This window comes from Cynocephalus volans, chromosome 8, assembly GCF_027409185.1.
Source record: "Cynocephalus volans isolate mCynVol1 chromosome 8, mCynVol1.pri, whole genome shotgun sequence".
In the NCBI taxonomy this organism is placed as follows: domain Eukaryota; kingdom Metazoa; phylum Chordata; class Mammalia; order Dermoptera; family Cynocephalidae; genus Cynocephalus; species Cynocephalus volans.
In genome coordinates this window covers 81,768,146-81,788,544 of record NC_084467.1, presented here as the reverse complement: position 1 = coordinate 81,788,544, position 20,399 = coordinate 81,768,146, and the positions used below count along the sequence as shown (strand labels likewise).

Here is a 20,399-nt window from a genome sequence, read left to right as displayed (position 1 = left end):
TTCTTGGAGACTAGAACTCCTTGGAGACAATGAAGAATATGTTGATTTATTTTAACCTCTCCTCAAAGGTGATACAGGGTTACTTTAATACAGTTGACCCCTGAACAACACAGGGATAACGGATGCCACCCATCGCCCCCAAGTACTCAAAACTCCACATATAACTTCTGATTCCCCAAAATCTTAGCTAATAGCCGACTGTTGACCAGAAGCCTTACCAATAACATGAACACTAGATCAACACATATTTTGTATATTACATACTGTATTCTTACAATAAAATAAGGTAGAGAAAAGAAAATGTTACTAAGAAAATTGTAAGAAAGCGAAAATACATTTACAGTACTGGATGCATAATTATTGAAAAAAATTCTCACATAAGTGGACCTGTGCAGTTCAAACCCATGTTGTTCAAGGGTCAATGATACATTGTATTCAACAGACAACATCAGAAAACAAGTGGAAGAAAATCAAATTTCCATTTAAATCATGTTCAAGAGAAACAGTAGCACCTGCCTGTTTGAATGTCCTTCCAGAGCACCCAGGATTTAGAACTGTCTTCAAATATGATGAAGCAGCTCTGTTTCAATATGTTTATCTGCAATACAGAGGAATACTTACGTTGATCTCTTAAAATTAAGAACACAAAGTTAAATTTAAGATTATTACAAGTTACTGCAAAAACAGCAAAAGAAGATAACTTGCCTTTTTGATAGTTCCAAGATAAAACAAGCCATCTGACCATCTAGCTAGGACATCCTGACCCTCTTCAAATTTACATGCTGTTTTTTTGGTTTTATGTCCATCCTGTAAAGACAGCTTGGTCAAGGATGTTGGGGTCTTTTGGTTTCGACGTAAAGGAGACCGCTTGTGGACCAGTGGATTACCTGCCCCTGTAGAGTCTCTGTTTAGGGAATAAAAGACCACACAAAAGACTTACTGTAAGGTAGAGCTTATTCTATACCAATGATATATTTCATATGTTAATCAAAAAATTTCATTTGTTAAAAATCTTAAATTGAAGGAAAATATAACAAGTACCTCAAATCACAAATACTCTGCAAACAAGTTAAAAACAAAATGATAGCAATTCTCAATATTCATACATTGCCTACCCTAAGTAAGGCCAGGATTCAGCAACCACGCCAAGATAATATATTCAGGGCAGCTGTCATCAAAATAACAGCTGTAAGTAGTGGTGGGCAGGCCACGGTCATGAGCAAAGGATGACTTGACTCTCATGACTGGGTTTAGATAAAGAATAAAAGTGAATTAAATTTTGATTTCTTGATTAAGCCACATGCAGTTAAGACACACTAACCACCAACTTTGGGGGTAGTAGGGTATATTCACACTGACTGGAAGGGAAGCCAAAACCCTCTCTGTAGGAAATCATTACTGAATTGACCCTTTTCTATTGTTGGGAGAGTATCACAGACCCTCAAATATGCAAACTGGGAGTTTAAAAAACAATTTTTGAGGGCCAAATTTCATAAAATCACACTCAAATGAAAAGTGTATTATAAGAGCATTGTTTTTTAAGCAAAAAAACCAAAAATTATATACTGCAAAATTGCATTATTAACTTATATATTAGTCATTCCATAAACTGGATAGCATACCACCATCAACTTTCTTAAGGTAACAAAGTAGCAATTGGTTTCACTTTTGGGATTTAGATTTTTCACTAATTAAACATATAATGATAGGTAAAACTAACTAGACAATAATCCTAAAACAGCATAAAACTTTAGTAAAAATAAAACAATCAGGGAAGGGGAAAAAATTTTCAATATCTATGAATTAGAAATACCTAATTTCAATACCTAAAAATACACAAATTCTGGAAAATCCTGTCACTTGCTACAACACGGATGAGCTTTGAAGGCATTATGCTAAGTGAAATAAGCCAAACAAAGAGGACAAGTATTCCATAATTCCACTTATATATATAAGGTACCTAGAGTAGTCAAATTCATAGAGACAGAAAGTAGAATCATAGTAGCCAAGTGCCGGGAGGAGGGGGAAGTGGGGAGTTAGTGTTTAATGGGTACAAAGTTTCAGTCTGAAAGAAATATATTGTCAATATATCCAAAGAAATAACAACTGACACCTTCCAAGTTTGCTGAAAAACATTAATCTACACATCCAAGAAGCTCAACAAACTCCAAGTAGGATAAATGCAAAAAGATCTACACCCAGTCACACCATAGTAAAAATGCAGAAAAGACAAAGGCAAAATCTTGAAAGCAGCAAGAGAAAAATAACTCATTGCACACAAGGAACTCACAGTAATATTAACACAACTTTCACCAGAAAACAATGAAGGCAAGAAGGAACTGAGATGACATATTCAAAATGCTGAAAGGGAAAAACTGACAACCAAGAATCTTATATCCAGCAATACCATCTTTCAAAAATGAAGGTGAAATAGACACTCCCAGATAAACAAAAAATGAATTTGTTATTAGCAGAGTCACCTTACAAGAAATACTAAAAGAAGTTCTTACAGTTGAAAGCAAGAAAACTCAGAGGGAAATTCAAATCCACAAACAAAAAACAGAACAGTAAAGGTCATTACATAATTATGAGACCATATAAATGCATATCGCCTCTAAAGCAAGTCTCTAAAACAATACGTACATAATTGTATTGTTAGGTCTATAACATACAAAAGTAATATATTTGACAATAACAGCACAAAGGAGATGGACGGGAGCAAAACTGTATTAAAGAAATTACATAAGATGTTAACTCAAACCCGCAGGAACAATCGAAGAAAACCGAAACTGGTAAATAAGAAGGTAAATATAAAATGAGATCTGTCACTTCAAGAAAATACCTGCCATATACACAAGCCAGTCACTGTTTCAAGTAAAAAGGATGATCCATGAAATAACTGCTAGATCAGCTGGCAACTCAAACAACTGTTCTTATTTTATCACACATGACATCAAAAACCTAAACTCAAGGTCAACATTTAATGATAATTTTTACAAATTCAACAAGATCGTTCTTAAGTGAAATAAAGTTTTTTGTGTGTGTGTGTGTGTTTTTGCTTTTTACTGTGACTAAACAATAATGAAGAATTCTAGTACAGATTGATGCCACTGCCTTCATTCATGCTAAAGCAAATAAGCAGTTTTATCTCACACTCTTTTTTGTGCCATCAGTGAAAATGTCAACATAGTAGAAAAGGCAAAAAAATCTTAGTATTATTATGAAAATAGTTTTGATCTTGCAGACCCCCAAAAGGGTCCATGGGTCACATTTTGAGAACCACTGTCCTAAATAAAGGAATATATACTGCCATATACTATTGCCATTGTCAGCTGAGAGGAAAAGACACATAAGTACCAAACTTTAAAAGTTTAAACTTTTGATAGGATGAGCACTTAGAGAGAATCAAAAACGGAGAATGAATCACAATGAATTCTATCAGCAGGGATGTTCAAGGCAAGGCTGAGAACCTTCTTTCTTCAGACCCTGAAACAATTTAACACCTTCAAATCACAGTATGAAAATGAAATGATTCTATTAGCAAGAAACTGTTTTAAAAGCTTGAAGTTCAGTGGACTTGAGGGATTTTACATCCCTTAAGTTAAAAAACTAACCAAAACTTGAATATAATTCTGGGTGAGAAATTATCTCAATACAATGCCAGCAGGGCTGTGCTAGGTCCCAGAATCTTCCAATTCTAGAGTGGAAAATGTACAAAAATCAAAATTGCAAACATTCCCAGACGGTTTCATATGTTCTGCTATGTTCAACAAATTCCCTCCCTTTTTGATGATGGCAAGTCTCTTACACTCCACTATACTATTCCCATTGCATGATATGTCCTCTGATCATTATATATCAAACATTTTTTTATTTTTTATTTTTCCATCTCCTAGTGTTTCTGCCCTCCTTCTCCTGTGTCTCAATAAGACCTAACCTCATAACAGTTACCGGATTCCTTATGCACCCTCCCACCACCACCTCCTTACTTCTTTTCCTCCCATTCACAGCCAAACCTCTGGGAAAAAGTTACTGAGTAACATTACTATGTGCCCAACCATATACATTAAACATTCAGCAGACTCAGTCAAGAATTATTTTTGAGCCCTCTTTATGAGCTACTTATTATGCCAGGGGGTAGACATACAGGGGTAATTTAATACTCAGAGCAATGCTCTGGAGACATTTTTGCTGATGAGGATTTTACAGATCCTTTTTTACATGAGGAAACTGGAAGACATTAAATAACTTGAAGAAGGTTATAAAATTACAAACCAGAGCCAGCATTCAATAAATCTTCTCTCAATTGGCACCTTCCCATTAGCATTCAGCTATGCTTAAAAACTTGCAAGGAAGGCTGGCAGTTTAGCTCAGCTGGTTAGTGAGTGGTATTATAACACCAAAGTAAAGAGTTCAGATCGCCATACTGGCACCAGCCACACCAAAAAAAAATAAATAAATAAATTTGCAAGAATGGGGGGGAGGGGAGGACGAAAGAACAATTAAAATTCTCTTGATTCTTTATACTCCCTTCCCACCACATCCCCTATTTCTTTCCTCCCATTCACAGCCAAACCTCTGGAGAAAAGTTATGCACACAGTCTTCCCCATTTAGTCTTCTGCCCACTGCAACCCACCCTGCCCACCAAGCTCCACCAAAAACAGGGATTGTCTGTCTTAACTCTTATTCACAATTGTATCCTCAATGCTCTGCATAGGGCATGGAACATAAAAGGCAGAAAGGCTATGTGGAATCTATAAAGTTCAAGTTATATTTAAGAAGTTAATTTTTTCTAACAATGGCTGTATGAACAAATAATCATTGTGTTCTAAGTGAACAGACTCTAATTCCCATTTAAGGCAAATACACACCAATCTTTTACCTACATAAACATGAAGAACAGAAATCATATATAAAACTGCATGAGTAAACAAATCATTTGTAAAAGCATTATTGTCTGTTAAAATTTCTCTGCTGTACAAAATTTTATAGAAAACAAAGGGTCAATAATCCGTAATATACAATCCAAACATAAGGAGGATAAATACCTATGTACACTTTTCCCCTAAGAGTCCCCCCCATGTAGTTTTCCCCCATTATTGTCACTGATTACTTCCTTCCTTTCTACAATGTGACCTTTATTAGAAGCCAAATTAATTTTTTCCAGTTTTAGAATTTATTATTTCCTTTCTGATAACAAAGGTAAATATTGCTGATGGTAAATGCATAATATAGAAACACATAGTTAAAAGTGAAAATTCCCCATGCCATATGATCCAGCAATCCTATTTCTGGGTATAAAACCAAGAAAATTGAAAGCAGAGTCTCAAAGAGATTTGTGTACACCCATGCCCACAGCAGCATTAAACACAATAGCTGAAACATGGAAGCAACCCAAGTGTCCATCAACAGATAAATGGATAAGTAAAATGTGGTATATACATACAATGGAATATTATTCAGCTAAAAAGTAAGGAAATTCTGACATATGCTGCAACAGAGATGAACTTTGAGGACATTACACTAAGTGAAATAAGCCAGTCCCAACAAGATAAATACTGTATGATTCCACTCATGAGGTACTTAAGAGTACCCGAAAATCATAGAGATAGACAGTAGAATGGTGACTGTCAGGAGCTGGAAAAGGGGGGAATAGAGAGTTATTGTTTAATGGGTACAGAGTTTTCAGTTTTACAAGATGAAAAGAGCTATGGAGATGAATGGTGGTATTGATGGAGATGAATGATTGCACAACATTCGAAATGTGTTTAATACCACTGAACTGTACACTTAAAAATGGTTAAGATGGCAAATTTTGTTATGTGTGTTTTACCCCAATAAGAAAACTTAAGGGGAAAAAATAGTATAGTCACTACCCCTGCATCACTGCTAGTGATATTCATCTTGAAAGAGACTGCCTGGGTAAAGAAGATTCCTCCATTGAGAACAAGTGGAGACCAAAGGTTCAAGCCACTACTTCCTTCTGGTTTACTGCTCCCACAATAAGATCCTGACTAAAAACTTGAAAACTGGATGCATATATAATTCAAAAACAGCATACTTAGGGAAAACTGGGATTAATTCTTCCTGACCTATTCCCCAATTTATTCTTTCAGCTAACTAGGGGACTAAGTGAATTATTAGTTATAAGACCCTGGGCAGTTTTTTTGCTCTAAAATAATCTCTGAGGACAAATGTGAGGCTAGTATTTTCAAAACACAGGTTAAGGGAAGGAAGGGGAAGGAAAAAAAAAAAAAAAAAAAAACAGGATAAGGACCTGGCATAGTATAATTTCTCAACAAATGGTGGAAGAAATGTCAAGAAACCTGATTCATTTTCAGGTCACTTATTTTTCCTTCAATAATATTTAATGAGTGTCTGTGCTAGGCCCTAGGGATAAAATGGTGAATAAGACAGTCAAAGTCCCTATCCTAAGGGCCCACTATTCTGTAGGAAAAACTCAGCTAGACTTTCCTTCTTCAAGGCTCCTTTCCTGATTCAAGCCCACCCTCCAAGTTCAGGTTAGATGCTCTCTTGGTATGCTATAGTTCCTCCATCATTATACTTCCTCACACTGTGCTCAATTTCCCTACTTACTTTATCTACTCCCACCCCCTACATAGTCTGTATTCTGTTTTTTTTTTTTTTAAATCAATATTTAGTCTGTATTCTGAGAAGGGAAAGGGCTGTCCCACCTTGTTTACCATCACTTCCCCAGTACTTAAAACAGTGCCCAGAATGTAGTAGGAATGCAATAAATAATTAGTAAATTATCAGCAGAAACTGGTAATTTAATTAAAGGCAGTCTCTAAGAGCCAAATGCCACTACTCCAACACAAGACTCACTTCCCCAATAGGAACTTTCATCCCTCTATTGTGCTGCAGAGGATTTCCCGCCTCTTCTCTAGTAACCCCAATCAGCTACGATATCCATCATAACCATGTCTCTAGTATCCCTGCCATGACTCTTCAGCCCACAAAGTACCACTTGGCAGCTAAGAGAGAAAAGTCTAACTTCACACTACCACCTCTCACTGCACTCTCCACCCCAACTCACCATCCAAAAGCCAAATAATTTTGCGTTAGCAGGGCAAAAAAAACAGCACCGCCAGGAGAGAAAACGAAGAAAAAACCTACTCTGATTCTATCCTAACCCTGTGTCACAGTTCTCATCTCTTAAAAGGTACAATACTGCCATCTTTCCCAGGCTCTTTCCCACAATTTCTTCCCTTCCCTGGGATAAATAGCAAATATGTGGATTAATCCCATGTGAAGGATATAATGTAACCTGAAAAGGGTGGCACTTTTGGTGGGACCTTTCACATAGATATTGTCAAATTCATGAGGCCGAGCAACAGCCAAAAAGTGAGACCCAGGTACAAGGGAAGTAGCAGGCAATCTACTTAAGCTTGGTCATGCACTAAAGCTATGAGGAAGGAATTCTCTTTTATCTCTTGAGACAGGTAGAGTAAAATAAAAACTGGCTGCCTTCTTTCTGGTTGAAGTACCCTTGAAAGTAGAATGCTTAAGGGAACCAGGGTTGAAGCCAGTGTATATAAAGCAGGCAGCTTAAAGGCTGGCTATACTCTAACTCTTAGTTTTAAAAACAATACGAACATAATAATACATACATGGTTTAAAAAAAAGTACAAAAATAATTAAAATAAAAAAGCAATAGTTCCTCACACCATCCCTTCCCATACACCAGTCCTGCTCTCAGAAGTGGGTAGTTTCTAAGTCTTTCAGCTATTTCTTCTGGGAGGCACCTCCATATTTCCAAATAATGTGCTTATACTTCTCTTTAAATTGATCCATTTCAAAACAGACTTCTTGCTATAAAAGTTGATAATTCATATCTTACACCAACACCTACTTTCTATCTCCCATTCCCTACATATCTTACTGGACTGTTCTTATTGCAAAAATATATGTAAATCAGGTAAATTTTACTTTACTAAAACTGTGTAAATATTAGTCACTGCAAAGATAAGTGGTAATACCTTATTAAATATCCTTTCTTATTCACTTCTAATTTTTCCCAGAATTGCTTAATATAACCCTTTATTGCCTCCTTGTTTCAAACTGTCATGGATAATTTCAAACCTTTCTTTTTACCACATTTAACTCTTGCTTCTGGAGCTCTCCAGGTTCCTCCTGAACAGTCTGGAATGATTACCCTCTAGGCCTTGTCTTTGTCATCTTGGAAGTTCCCCTTATCACTCTGCTTTCTAGAGTATGTATTCTTTTGCTGGAGCAGTGCCTCGCAATAAAAGGATGTGTGCATTTAAATTTTCTGAGCCCTTATGTACCTAAATATATTTCAATCCTACCTTCACAACTGACTGATAGTTTCCTGGATATAGAATTTAGTGTTGAAAATAATTTCCCCCCAAGAAATTCTATGGTATTCCTCTACTATACTCAGCATGCAGCACTGGTGGATGAAAATCAGATGTCATACTGATTTTTATTCCATAGTAGGTTACCGGTTTTTTTTTTTCCTCAGGAAGATTTTAGGATCGATCTTCCTTTATCCTTAATGTCTTGGAATTTCATAAGGATATATCTGGGTATAAGGTCTTCTTTCAATCATGCTGTTCAGCCTGATTCAGTAAACGCTTTTCATTATCTATTTAAGATTTTTTTTCTGTTTATCTTGTGCTCCTTTCACACAGCAGGCTTTCCTCAACTATTTAGTGATCCTTAGATGTCCACTGATATTTAGGTCTGAGGTTATACAAATCTATATGAGAACTCTTTGTTTGTGAAGCAAGATTTATAGAGTGGTGAGCTATGCCTTAGAGTGATCAGATGGGAAGGCAACACTTACGCTGAAAACTTCTGCCAAAATAAGGTCTTTCTTCAGGGACTTAACAATGTAAAAACCCTCTCTGCATTCTTTACCTGAGGGGCTAGACAACTGGGTATGGGTGGATAGTATCCATCTGTTTAAGATATAGACAAACACCTCACTCTCACCATCTGTAGATGTTATCCTCTCATCCTCACCTTGCTGGGACCCTTGGTCAGTGTTGCTACTAGCAGCTCAGACTCAGTGGAAACCCTAGACCCACAGCTGAATAACACCGCTATCCAGCTATCTGAGAAGAAACACCTTCATTAGAGCACAAGGTTAAATTTGAAACCATTATTAGTAGGTAGTAAGTATTAGAAACACTGCAAATAAACTATATTACAATAATAGATCAACTAACACATAATCTCAATTCTCATTCATAATTGTTTACATGCAAAACGCAGCCTTAGTATAAATAACCAACTACAAACTTTTGTCTCCCAAGCTGCTGACAGTGTATTCGAAAATTTTTTATTCACCTGTTTAATTAACCAGAGCATTTTAACCAACCAAAACAATCCATTCCCCGAACCATTTTATAATAAGAGTCCAACGGAAATTAAGAAAAACATGATGACTCTATTTAAACTCTATGGCTGTTGTCATTCAACAAATATTTGGGCCAGGCACTATGCTGGGTGTTAAGAGAAACAAATATGGAAAGATACAGTACACACTATGAAGGAAATACAGTCTAAATAGAGAAACACACAGGCACACCAAAAACTATATGTAATGTAAGTCCTGTAATGAATAGACAGAAGAGGAATATCTATTTTATCCAGGAGCAAGATCCAGGGTCAAACAAGACTTTCCATCACTCAGGTTTTTACTCAAGATTTAGAGGATAAGTAGTAGTTTCTTAGACAAACTTTAGCAAGGACTTCATAAGCCTAGGCACAAAGTCACGAGACAACACATACTTTCCTAAGAACAAAATTTCAATCTAGCAACACCTCAAATTTAACAGAGAAAAAGTGGCAAAGACATTGGACAAATGAAAAAGGCCCAAGCTATAAAAGCTTCATTAAAGTAGAGACCTTGCCTCTGTCTTATTTAACAAATAAATGTTATGCAAAGGAGAGAAAAGATGGGAACCCTAATAAATATACAATCTATGAAGAAGAAAAGAAAAACCTAAATTAGGGCCGTGAAGAAGTTGGAATGGAAAAAAATCCCTGGATAACAGAACCTTGAGTAAACTATTTTATATAATTTACATTTTCTATGTTTTTAAAAATAATCATGACATTACTTTTATAACAAGAAACAATTTAAAAATGGGATAGATAAGTATTAATAACTAACTTTATGTGGTATTGAAAGCAAAGAGGAAATTCAGAAAAACTCCCAGGTTTTTAACTTGGGAAATCAGGAGGATGGTGTGAGGGATATTAGCAGAAAAGCAGTAGCAAGATTAAAACATTTATGCTTCATCCAAGAAAGGATGTCTGCTAGACAAAATATTCATAAAAAGTGACCATATACTAATCCATAAAGCAAGTCTCAACAAATTTCAAGCTATAAAAATCATACAGCATTTGTTCTATGACTACAATGCTGTAAGACTAAAAAATCAATAAAAACATAAACTTGAAAATCAAGACATAAACTTTTAAATAATCCATGGGCCAAAGAAGAAATTCTAATGCAAATTAGCAAGAATTCTGAATTGAACAGTAACAAAAACCACATATTAAAACTTATAAGATGCAGCTAAAGCAGGCCTTGAAGCCTCAAAACATGTAGTACACGTATTAAAAAAGAAAAAAGACTGAAAGTAAACGAATTAAGTATACATCTCATGCCAAAGGGGGAAAAAAGGATAATAAGCACCAGGAAAGTACAAGAAAAATAAAAGAACAGAAATGAATTAAAGAAAAACACATACAATACAGAGAATGAATTGCACCAAAAGTTAGTCCTTTGAAAAGACTAATAAAACTGGCAAGCATCTGGGGAAGATTAATCAGGAAGTCTAGGAAGCAGTTTGGATATAAAGATCCACAATTCAGAAAGAAAATCAGGTTTGGAAGTGAAGATCTAGAAGTCATGAAAATACTGATATTATTTGGAGCCCTGGATAGAAATAATAAGAGAAATGAGGTGAGGGCTTTACTATATTAAGATAGCAGAGTAAAGGTTTCTCTGTTCCTTCTCACCCCAAAACAAGGAGAAAAGACAAAAATTAAAACACAATCCTTCTCCAATTATACTAGAATACAAGGGTACTTCAAAAAGTTCATGGAAAAATAGAATTCAAAGATAATATAAATATTTCCATGAACTTTTTGAAGACCCTTCCTACATGTGAAACTCCAAATCATAATATGTGAAAATGGAAAGCAGCTGGAAGAATAATAAACACTTGTAAAATGAGGAAGATGATTAAATTTAAGTGTCCATCAGAGGGAACAACAAGAAGCGAACTCATTTGTCTGCAGAATCTCAAAAGACTAAAGAATTGGTGGCAACAGACTCAAAAGGCAGAGGTCAGACAGGAGCACTAAGAATGTAATAATATGCAGATGTATGTACAAAAGGACACTTGGAACCCTGAAGTCACATCTCCTGCACTGTACATCCCATCAGAAGACGGAAAGTTTACTTTTTCAAGGAACTGAATCAAGGGAAACACAAGGCACAGAGAGGGGAATAGATAAGGCATAAGAATAGGGGTAAGTTTTCTTTGCAAGTATATTCAAGCCAATAAATGAAAAAATAATTAATAAATGTGTTTAATGAATAAATCACCTTAATGACTAAATGGATCTACGCATTGAGCATTAGTGGCTGCTAACAGCACAGCAAGAGAAATGACCAGATAAAAGAAACAATTAGAAATGCTTCTTGATAGGAGAACACACCACATGTGTGAAATAGTCTTGCCAAAAAAATTTAAAAAGCGAACCTGAATCTGATTAAGCTTCTACATCTAGACATCAATTTATAGGAAATGCAGAGAGATATGAGGCAAATTCAAGAAGTTTATGGACACCAAAAGACTGTGAACGATAAATGCTGGCGAGGCTGCGGAGAAAAAGGAACTCTCATACATTGTTGGTGGGACTGCAAAATGGTGCAGCCTCTATGGAAAATGGTATGGAGGTTCCTCAAACAATTGCAGATAGATCTACCATACGACCCAGCTATCCCACTGTTGGGAATATACCCAGAGGAATGGAAATCATCAAGTCGAAGGTATACCTGTTTCCCAATGTTTATCGCAGCACTCTTTACAATAGCCAAGAGTTGGAACCAGCCCAAATGCCCATCATCAGATGAGTGGATACGGAAAATGTGGTACATCTACACAATGGAATACTACTCAGCTATAAAAACGAATGAAATACTGCCATTTGCAACAACATGGATGGACCTTGAGAGAATTATATTAAGTGAAACAAGTCAGGCACAGAAAGAGAAATACCACATGTTCTCACTTATTGGTGGGAGCTAAAAATTAATATATAAATTCACACACACACACACAAAAACCGGGGGGGGGGGAAGAAGATATAATAACCACAATTATTTGAAGTTGATACAACAAGCAAACAGAAAGGACATTGTTGGGGGGGAGGGGGGGAGGGAGAAGGGAGGGAGGTTTTGGTGATGGGGAGCAATAATCAGCCACAATGTATATCAACAAAATAAAATTTAAAAAAAAAAAAAAAAAATTTAGTTACTTTTTTTAAGTTTCTATAAAAAAAAAAAAGAAGAAGAAGTTTATGGACAGATTTGTATTATCTGTTCCTTTTATTTTTCCACGTACTTTCTGAAGTACCCTCTGATATTCAACTACACAACAGTAATGCAATCAGCAAAACCCAGGCTGGGAAATCTACATGTGAAATGACCTGGTTTCTCCCACAAATAAATGGCACAGAAAAAAAGGGGGCAAGATATAGGGTGAAGACTGTAACTGAATAAAACTTAGAGTATGTATTTTTATTTTTAGTTTTTATTTTTTTAAAGATGACTGGTAAGGGTATCTTATATCTTAACCCTTGACTTGGTGTTGTCAGCACCACGCGCTCTCAAGTGAGCTAACAGCCCATCCCTATATAGGGATCCAAACCCGTGGCCTTGGTGTTATCAGCACCACACTCTCCCATGTGAGCCACCGGCCAGCCCTAGAACATGTATTTTTAAATGGTAAATTTTTTTAAAAAAAAGGTAAATTAAACTAGAATCTTTAAGATGCACACTTGCATAATAAGACTACAAAGAAAAAATAATCACCATAAAAGTCAGAATGACGACTACCTTTGGGAGATGAAAAGTTGAAATTTGGGCTTCTGGGTTGGCTGGCAATGTTTTAGTTCTTGACTCTGGGGTGGTTACAAAAGCTTTTGCCTTATAATAACTTATTAATCTATAAATTTGTTTTATGCGATCTACTTGTCTAATGCTAAAAAGGGCTTTTAGGTTTTTTTTTTAAAAAACCCTAAAATTAATATCCTCAGATCTGAGAAAACATTGCATCCATGAAATAAAAGAGAATAAGGAGCTCTAAGAAATAAAATTATAACCAAAATAATTCTTTTCTTTTTTTGGTGGCTGACCAGTATGGGAATCTGAACCATTGACGTTGGTATTACCAGCACCAAGCTCTCCCAAGTGAGCTAACAGGCCAGTCCCCAAAATAAAACTTTCAATAGAACAAAAACCAAAGACAGATAATAAGAGAAAGCAGATTACAAAAATCAGAGGATCAGTCTGAGAAATCCAACATGTGAAAACAGAAAAAAAGGTGAGGAGAAAATTATCAAAGAGAAAGTAGAAGAGAACACCCCAGAACGGAAAGACAGGTGTCACCAGACTGAAAAGGCAGACTGTCCAGCAAACTGAATAGAAACGACTTGTACCAAGAAAATCAAGGATAAAGATAAGATACTGTGCTTATCTTTGATAAGAGAAAAAAGCAATTTACAAAGGACTGAGAATAATGATGACACTATCATTACAGCAACATTATAAGCTAGAAGACAGTGGATTCATTTTAAACTCTGAGTGAAAAGTAAATCTGAATGAAAATCAAATTTCCAATCGAGAGTGAAGGTTAAATTAGAATATTTTCAGGTATATGAAGTCTATAAAGATTTATCTCCCAAGTATACTTTGTTTGAGCTTGATCAATGATACCAAAGAGAGGGAATAAGCCAAGTAAAAGACAGACATGGGATGCAAGAGATCCAACACAGAGAGGCAAACGACATTTCCAGGATGATGGTGCAGGCATCAAGACAACTGTGCAGCAGGTCTAGAGAGCAACAAGTCCAAATTAGAGCAGAACTTTAGGAGAGCTCCAGGAGAGTATCTCTAAGAAAAATAAAAATAACTGACAGATTGACACTGCAAAAAAATACACTGTGAACAGAACAGTTGAAAATATGTAAAAATTTCAGTGTTCAAAGAAACTAAGCAAAAAAAAAATGTTTTTAAAGATGACCAGTAAGGGGATCTTAACCCTTGACTTGGTGTTGTCAGCACCACACTCTCCCAAGTGAGCCAGGGGCCGGCCCTTTTTTTTTAATGAGGCAATTTTTTTATCCTAGATGTATAAGAAAGAAATGTAATTCTATAAACAAGAACAAAAAGCAGCTAAGTACTTGGCATATTCAAAGAATGGGGGGAAGGGACAGAGAGAAATTCCTCATCTAACATTATAGGACGAAAATGTCTAAAATTGATGAATCAAGATGCAGCAACATTTTGTTTAGAAATATAAAGAAACAGCTAAGGGTTAAAAGTAGCTGCCTCTAAGGATGGGGAAAGGGCAGAAGGAAGAGACAAGAAATTGCATCTTTTTGGTTAAAAGCCTTTTAATTTTATAACTATCTGATGTTTTAAACTCATAGCAAGTAATGCTTTGATAAAAATTAAAAATTAACTTTAAAAATGATAGGTAGAAAATGACAAAAGCAGTGAGAACAAACTCCTGGTAATATCAACATCTGTGGCAGTGTGTCAAAAGAGTATATTTTCTGACTACCAGTTCCACAGAATGTTAATAGTTGGTATGTGAAAAAAAAAAAAAAAGTGTTCCAATAACCAAGTAAAAGGGGGGGGGCTTTTTCACAGAAGAACTTCATCGAAGCCTTTAATATGTTAAGACATACTTTGTAGCTTTTCACTAACATTAGACCACAAGAACTCCCCCCACTCCTTCCCCTTGAAACAGCTCAAAAAACTATAGTTTTAAGGCAACGGCTCTCAACTCAAGTCTATAAACCAGTACCAATATACAGCAAAGTAAGAAAAGCCAGGACAATGTATTCAGCATATAATTAAGTTAATCAACTTAAAAACATTATTCCATATTTTGAGAACCGTCTTAAATTCTTAAATGTAAGTTAAAGCATCTTTTATGAAATGATGGTGATAAGTAGCAGTTTTAAAAAACATTCTTACTTTTGTAAATAAAAAGCTGACAACTCTATGTCAGTACACTATCATCATCCCACCAAAGAGTTAATGGTTCATGAAAATCAGTAAGAGAATCTTTGGAAAACTCTAATTTGAATGATGAGCAAAAGAATCCTGAGGAAAAGTATTTACAAGAAAAATAGAAAGATAACTCAGAGAGAAAATATAAAAAACAAGGAAAAACAACTAAGAAAGGAGTAAATAGCATGTCAAATGTTTTAAGTAAAATAACTAATTAAAAACTATTGAATTTAACAATTTGGAAGTCACATATGACCACTGAGTTCAAACACCAGACCTCAAAGAGTTTAGAAGTAAGGACTAACAGGCTGAGTTTACCTTATTCTTTCTAAAAGCTTAGCTCCTTAAGGAGGTCAAAGAATTTGGTTTTGGGGTGGGAAAAATTTGAGCATTCATACAAACTACTGATTGGTTACAAAAGTGGAGAAGGTATTGAAACTAGAGGAAAAATAACCTAAACAAGAATACTTATACTCTAACAATTCTACTCTCTTACTTTCACACACTAATATTTAAGTCTGAATCTTCTGCATAAGATTATGCAATAAAAGCAGAATCAAACAATTTTCTGGGTGCTGGCCAGTTAGCTCAGTTGGTTACAGTGTGGTGTTAAAACTCAAAGGTTAAGGGTTCAGATCCCCACACTGGCCAGCTGCAAAAAAACAAAACAAAACAAAAAAAAACCTGGATATGTACAACCTAATAATTCTATGTAAACAAATGAAATTTGCATTTTAAATTACAATTGAGAGGAAACATTCTGCTTATAACTGGATTTCTAAAACTTTTCAGTGTCTGGCATAAAGTTGGTACTCAGAAATATCTCTTGAATAAACTAATAAAAGCCTGTATTTGCAAATACACATACCAGTAAAAATAAACCAATTTATCTAGCAAATATCACTGTCACATGAAAGCACATATTCTACTAGACAGAGCACCAAATTTATTCATGTATTTATCTAGAACTAAAAAGCCAAAAACTCTTCTAAAATTGTACTTAATTTCACCTCACTTGAAGATTGAAACTAAAAACAGAGGCAAATTCTCCACCCCAATCACAGGTTCAGCCTCAACCCTCCATAATTAAAAACAGTTTAGCCCCCTAACAAGTCAGGCAATGACAAAGGTGTTTATAATTTCAGTGTGTGGCTTTGGTACTCTTCATGAAATTACAGTATTTTTAAATAACTTAAATTGTAGGATAAAATATCAATTTTATAGAACATTTTTATGTTTAAGTTTTTTGCAAGCATATATTTTTGTGATCACAAAAAGATTACTATAAACCATAAAAATATAGATCTTAACTCTTTTTAAAAATCATAAATGACACTGTTAAATATTCGGCTGTTTTCAGAATGGCAAAGAAATACCAAACATTTAGAGACAGTATAAGATTTCAAGAATATACCAAATTTTAAAAAACAGTACAATTCATTAAACCTTTTCATTACAATATCCACAGCCATCTAAACTATTTGTACAAATGACATTTTAATACTGGCTAAAAATAATATTAGTTTGCAGATCCTTGATGATACATTAGTTGTGAGATGACTAGTTATCTGACATATACAGTGGATAGCAGAGAAAGGTTAACTACAGACTTAAAATACCGAAACACAAGGGCACAGGTTTAGATACCAGTACCAACAATCCACCAAAACCAAAAAACATCAATACTAAAATCTACAAGGCCAATAATACATATATAAACTATAAATAACTATGAAAAAGTATATACATTCATGTTCAAGTCCAGAATTGGTAAAGCTGATTACACTACTACATAAACGACACTTCACTAACAACTCAGGCAAGAATGAACTGAATGGGATCTTTGGAATTTTCATTATAATCCTGCAGACTTTGGTCCTAAGACCAAGGAGGAAGAAATAATAGAACTGAGGTGTCCTTGCTGCAAGCCACTAACCCTGCCCCAGAGTTTAAAAATTCCAATTACTAAAAAGAAAAGTATGAACTGATCTTTAGCAGTAGAGCAGATAGATCAAAAGGGTTTGAAAACACCTTCCCCTTACTATAATTAACTTTCTCAAGAGCATTCACATCTCATTTTCGCCCCATAACAACGCCATAAAATAGGAAGGGGAAACTATTATTTAACAAATAAAAAATCTGGAACTCAGAAGTAAAATCACTGGATTAAATCCCTAAATTCTTGACCCTAATTGGTAAACGCTAGTAGGTTACATTGCTTCTGAGACCGACTAAGTTATTCTAGGTATCTGTCATTCTGGATCCCAATTATGAACCAAGGTTACAAAATACCACAGGAAGGCCAAGAATATTTTCAGATTTAACAAGTGGTGAAGCCAGGTCATTCGTTTGCCACTATCGAGCTTCCTGTCCACATTTTATTTAGGCACAAGGCTTTTATAGGTCTAACTGAAGTCATCTACCAGTGATGAATGATGCATTTCTAGACATGGTTCAACTTGATTAAGTTTCTTGGGATAGTAATAGCTGGCTGCCCCTGATTTTAACATGACAGAAAGCTGTAGGACAATTGTCTCTAGTATACTTTTTCTAAGTTCTGCATTTAAGAGTCTCATAGAGATAAATACAAAAGGGCTTTATAAGAAGTTCTACAACACCAACAAAACTGAGATATTAAGATATTTATTAGGCTAAAAATGCTACAAATTAAATATCACATATTAGTTTTCTCCTCCCATAGGAATATGTCTTTGCATCTCAAGATCCAGCCATATGGCGTCCTATCAATACTTCAAAAACCAAAATCTTTCCCACCCAAGGCACTCACACATATTGTACCTAACTACAAAAACTGTCCTCCCCACCTCCATATTTTGCATAACTATCTTTCTAAGTAATTCCATCAAAGTATGCTCTCCAATATTCTCTGTGAGAGAACCCTATGCTTTAAAACACTTATTATAACCTATAATTATTATATTTCATTTTTCCCAGTTATTTTGAAAACTGTCAAATACAATTAATCAAAAGAATACAGTCAGTCCTCCTTACCCACAGTTCCACATCCACAGTTCCACATCTGCGAATTCAACCAACCACACAGATCAAAAAAATCAGGGAGAGGGGAATAAAAACAATAAAAAATGATAAATTTTAAAAATACAGTATAATAACTACTTACACAGCATTTACATTATACTAGATATTATAAGTGATCTAGAGATTATTTAAAGTATACGGGAGGATATGCATAGGTAATATGCAAATAGTACACCATTTTACATAAGGGACTTGAGCATTTATGGATTTTGGTGTCCTCAGGAGTCCTGGAACCAATCTCCTGCAGATATTGAAGAAAGACTATACAATAATCACCAGTATACCTTTCACCTAGATTCACCAATTAATATTTCACAGTTTCCTTTTCTTGTTTCTCTCTCTATACACACACTTGTTTTTGCTGATCCACTTGAAAGTTGAAGATATCATGACACTTCACCCTTAAATATCAGCATGTATCCCCATAAAACAATGAGCTTTCTCCCATATAGCCTTGAGACAATTATCAAACCCAACAAATTTAACACTGATTCAATATTATTACCTAACATACAGCCCACATTTAAACTCTCCAATTAGACACAAAAACTTCTTTTACAGCTTTTACAAAATCCAGGACCCAATTAAGGTTCACACATTGTATCTGACTGTTATGTCTCTTTTTGTCTTCTTTAATCTCAACTGTACCCTTGGTTTTTGTTTTTGTTTTTTTTCTAACACATGACATTTTTGCAGTCATCTGTCTTAAGAGCATGCTCCATATTCTAGATGTTTCACCGTTTCCTCATGACTAAAATCAAAGTTAAACAGTTTTAGTAAACATACTACACAGGTCACGCTGTGTGTTTACTTATCTCATACTTATCTGTGTCTCCCCTGCCTTCCTAACCGTCCACAACCACACTGCATATTCCACAAGGTCATTGAAAATGTCTATGTTGTTCAACCAAGTATCTCTAACACTGAATTCTATATCCCTCACAGAAAGTCCTCAATATATATTTGTTGGACAAATAAGAAAAAGAATTCTCCACAGCATACAGTACCAAAGTACAGTGCTTTCTTCAAGACGGGCACCCAAAAGATATTTGGTGATGTTAACTTATAATTAAGAGGTAATATTATTAGGATCCAAAACTATATTATGATGAAAATGTTCTGAAATTGTAAAAGTATTTTTAGTACTAGGTAAGTGCTTTTAACCAGGGCTGCAAAAAATACCCTTCTATCTACCTAATGATGGCGAATTCATAAACTATCAAAAAATCCTCAGAATGAGAGTCAATAGAGGGGCTCAAGTACCCATAAAAACCTTAAATTAATGTGGAGACAGGAGGAAGTAATGCTGTCTCTTCTCAATGAAAACTGCTTTATTTTGTTTCTACATGCTTAAGGCATCTTAATACAAGAGAACTTCAAAAAGTTCGTGGAAAAACAGAATTGAAAGTTAATACAAATCTTTCCATGAAGTTTTTGAGATATCCTCATACATGCTACAGCAATGAAGAATCTGAAAATGAAATTAAGGAAAAAAAATTACATTTACAATAGCACAGAAATGAACAGAATACTTAGAAATAAACTTAACAAAAGAAATGCAACCCTTGTATAATAATCAAAACTATGTAACATAAGAGAAAGGAATTAAGTAAGACCGATGTAAATGGAAAGACATCCCATGTTCATGAATGTTAATGTTAAAATGGCAATTCTCCCAAATCAATCTACAGATCCAATACAATACCTACCAAAATCCCAGCTGCCTCTCTTTTGTGAGACTGACAAACTGACCCTAAAATTCATATGGGAAAAAAGGACTGGCCAGTTAGCTCAATTGGTTTGAGAGTGGTGTTGAACACACCAAGGTAAAGGATTCAATCCCTGTACCAGCAAGACACTCAAAAACAAAACAAACAAAAAAACACAACCCAGAATAGCCAATCTTGAAAAAACCCAAAACTTGAGGACTCACACTTCCTGATTTCAAAACTTACTACAAAGCAACATTATTCAAGAGGTTATGGTGCAGTCATAAATACAGACACATAAGTCAATGAAATAAAACTG

The 20,399-nt window shown here is 35.0% G+C and overlaps 1 protein-coding gene across 1 annotated transcript in view; it reads right to left on the bottom strand.

Annotated features, from left to right (window-relative positions):
* The window catches only part of MTF2 (metal response element binding transcription factor 2), a 54,239-nt gene that overhangs the window by 29,033 nt on the left and 4,807 nt on the right, over positions 1 to 20,399 (bottom strand). The window contains exons 2-3 of the mRNA XM_063104649.1: positions 706 to 904; positions 517 to 598 (exon numbers count right to left, since the gene is read on the bottom strand). Coding sequence (XP_062960719.1) covers positions 517 to 598; positions 706 to 904 — 281 coding nt within the window. The remainder of the gene's footprint in view (positions 1 to 516; positions 599 to 705; positions 905 to 20,399) is intronic.